Genomic DNA, 1,177 nt, shown 5'->3' with positions numbered 1-1,177 from the left:
GAAATACTATCCTGAGTCAAGGGAACCAGGTTTCCTGACTTAGTTTTGTAAATATGAGCCTCATCCTTTTACCAAGATACAATGTCATTAGATGTTTGCTTGCTTTATAGTTGCCATACGTGTTTAGCTGTAACGGTTTATAGATGAGTTAGAACTTGCCAGAAAATACTTTTTAGTTGTTTTACCTGTTCATTATTTCATAGCCAATCGTTGAGCGACTTGGTGATCATTGATTCTTTTTAAAGTGCTCTATGCTAAGTGCTTTGGTGAAGATATCTGCTAGTTGGTCCTTTGTTTTACAGAACTTCATGCAGATAAGACCTTTTTCAACATTGTCTTTGAGAAATTGATGTCTCACATCAATGTGCTTTGTTCGCTTATGATGAACCGTGTTCTTTTCCATATTGAGAGCAATGGTGCTATCACACAATAATGGCACACAATCAGAAAATACACCAAAGTCCTCCAGTTGCTGCTTGATCCACAACAGTTGAGCACAACTAGAGGCAGCTGACACATACTTAACTTCTGCAGTTGAAAGAGCCAAAGAATTTTGTTTCTTTGTACCCCACGAAATCAAACACGACCTCAGAATGTGCGCCATTCTAGATGTAATCTTTCTATTCACCAGATAACTAGCATAATCAGCATACCCAATTAAGTCGAAATTGTCTCCTAAAGGATAGTAGAGAACCAGGTCATATGTTCCTTTGAGATACCTTAGAATCCTATTGGCAGCTTTCAGATGAGATTCCTTTGGACTGGATTGAAATCTAGCATATAATCCCGCATTGAATACAATTCCAGGTTTACTAGTTGTGAGACACAAGAGTGAACCAATGATACATCTGTACATGGTTTCGTTCATAGGAGAATCGGGTTCATTCATGTCCAGACAAGTGGCTGTGGCAATAGGAGTATTAATGATCTTTGAATTTTCCATCTCAAATCTCTTTAGGAGCTCTTTAATGTAATTTTATTGACTTAACATCGTTCCTTTAGGAGTTTGCTTAACTTGCAACCCTAAGAAAAATTTTTGTTCCCCCATCATGCTCATTTCAAACTCGTTTCCCATAAGCTTTGCAAACTCTTGACACAAGGAATCATTTGTTTCACCAAAGATGATGTCGTCAACATAGACTTGCACAATGAATAGGTTCCTCCCCCATTTCCATAG

General features: G+C 37.9%; 1 protein-coding gene across 1 annotated transcript; it reads right to left on the bottom strand.

Annotated features, from left to right (window-relative positions):
- Positions 1–226: 226 nt before the first annotated feature.
- Positions 227–943, bottom strand: LOC138870582 (secreted RxLR effector protein 161-like). The gene has a single exon (XM_070148403.1). The coding sequence runs from the start codon at positions 941–943 to the stop codon at positions 227–229; it is 717 nt and encodes a 238-aa protein (XP_070004504.1).
- Positions 944–1,177: the final 234 nt, after the last annotated feature.

Source organism: Nicotiana sylvestris, chromosome 6 (genome assembly GCF_000393655.2).
Source record: "Nicotiana sylvestris chromosome 6, ASM39365v2, whole genome shotgun sequence".
Classification (NCBI taxonomy): Eukaryota; Viridiplantae; Streptophyta; class Magnoliopsida; order Solanales; family Solanaceae; genus Nicotiana; species Nicotiana sylvestris.
Note: the sequence above shows the minus strand (reverse complement) of the source record. Positions and strands in the feature narration are given on the sequence as shown.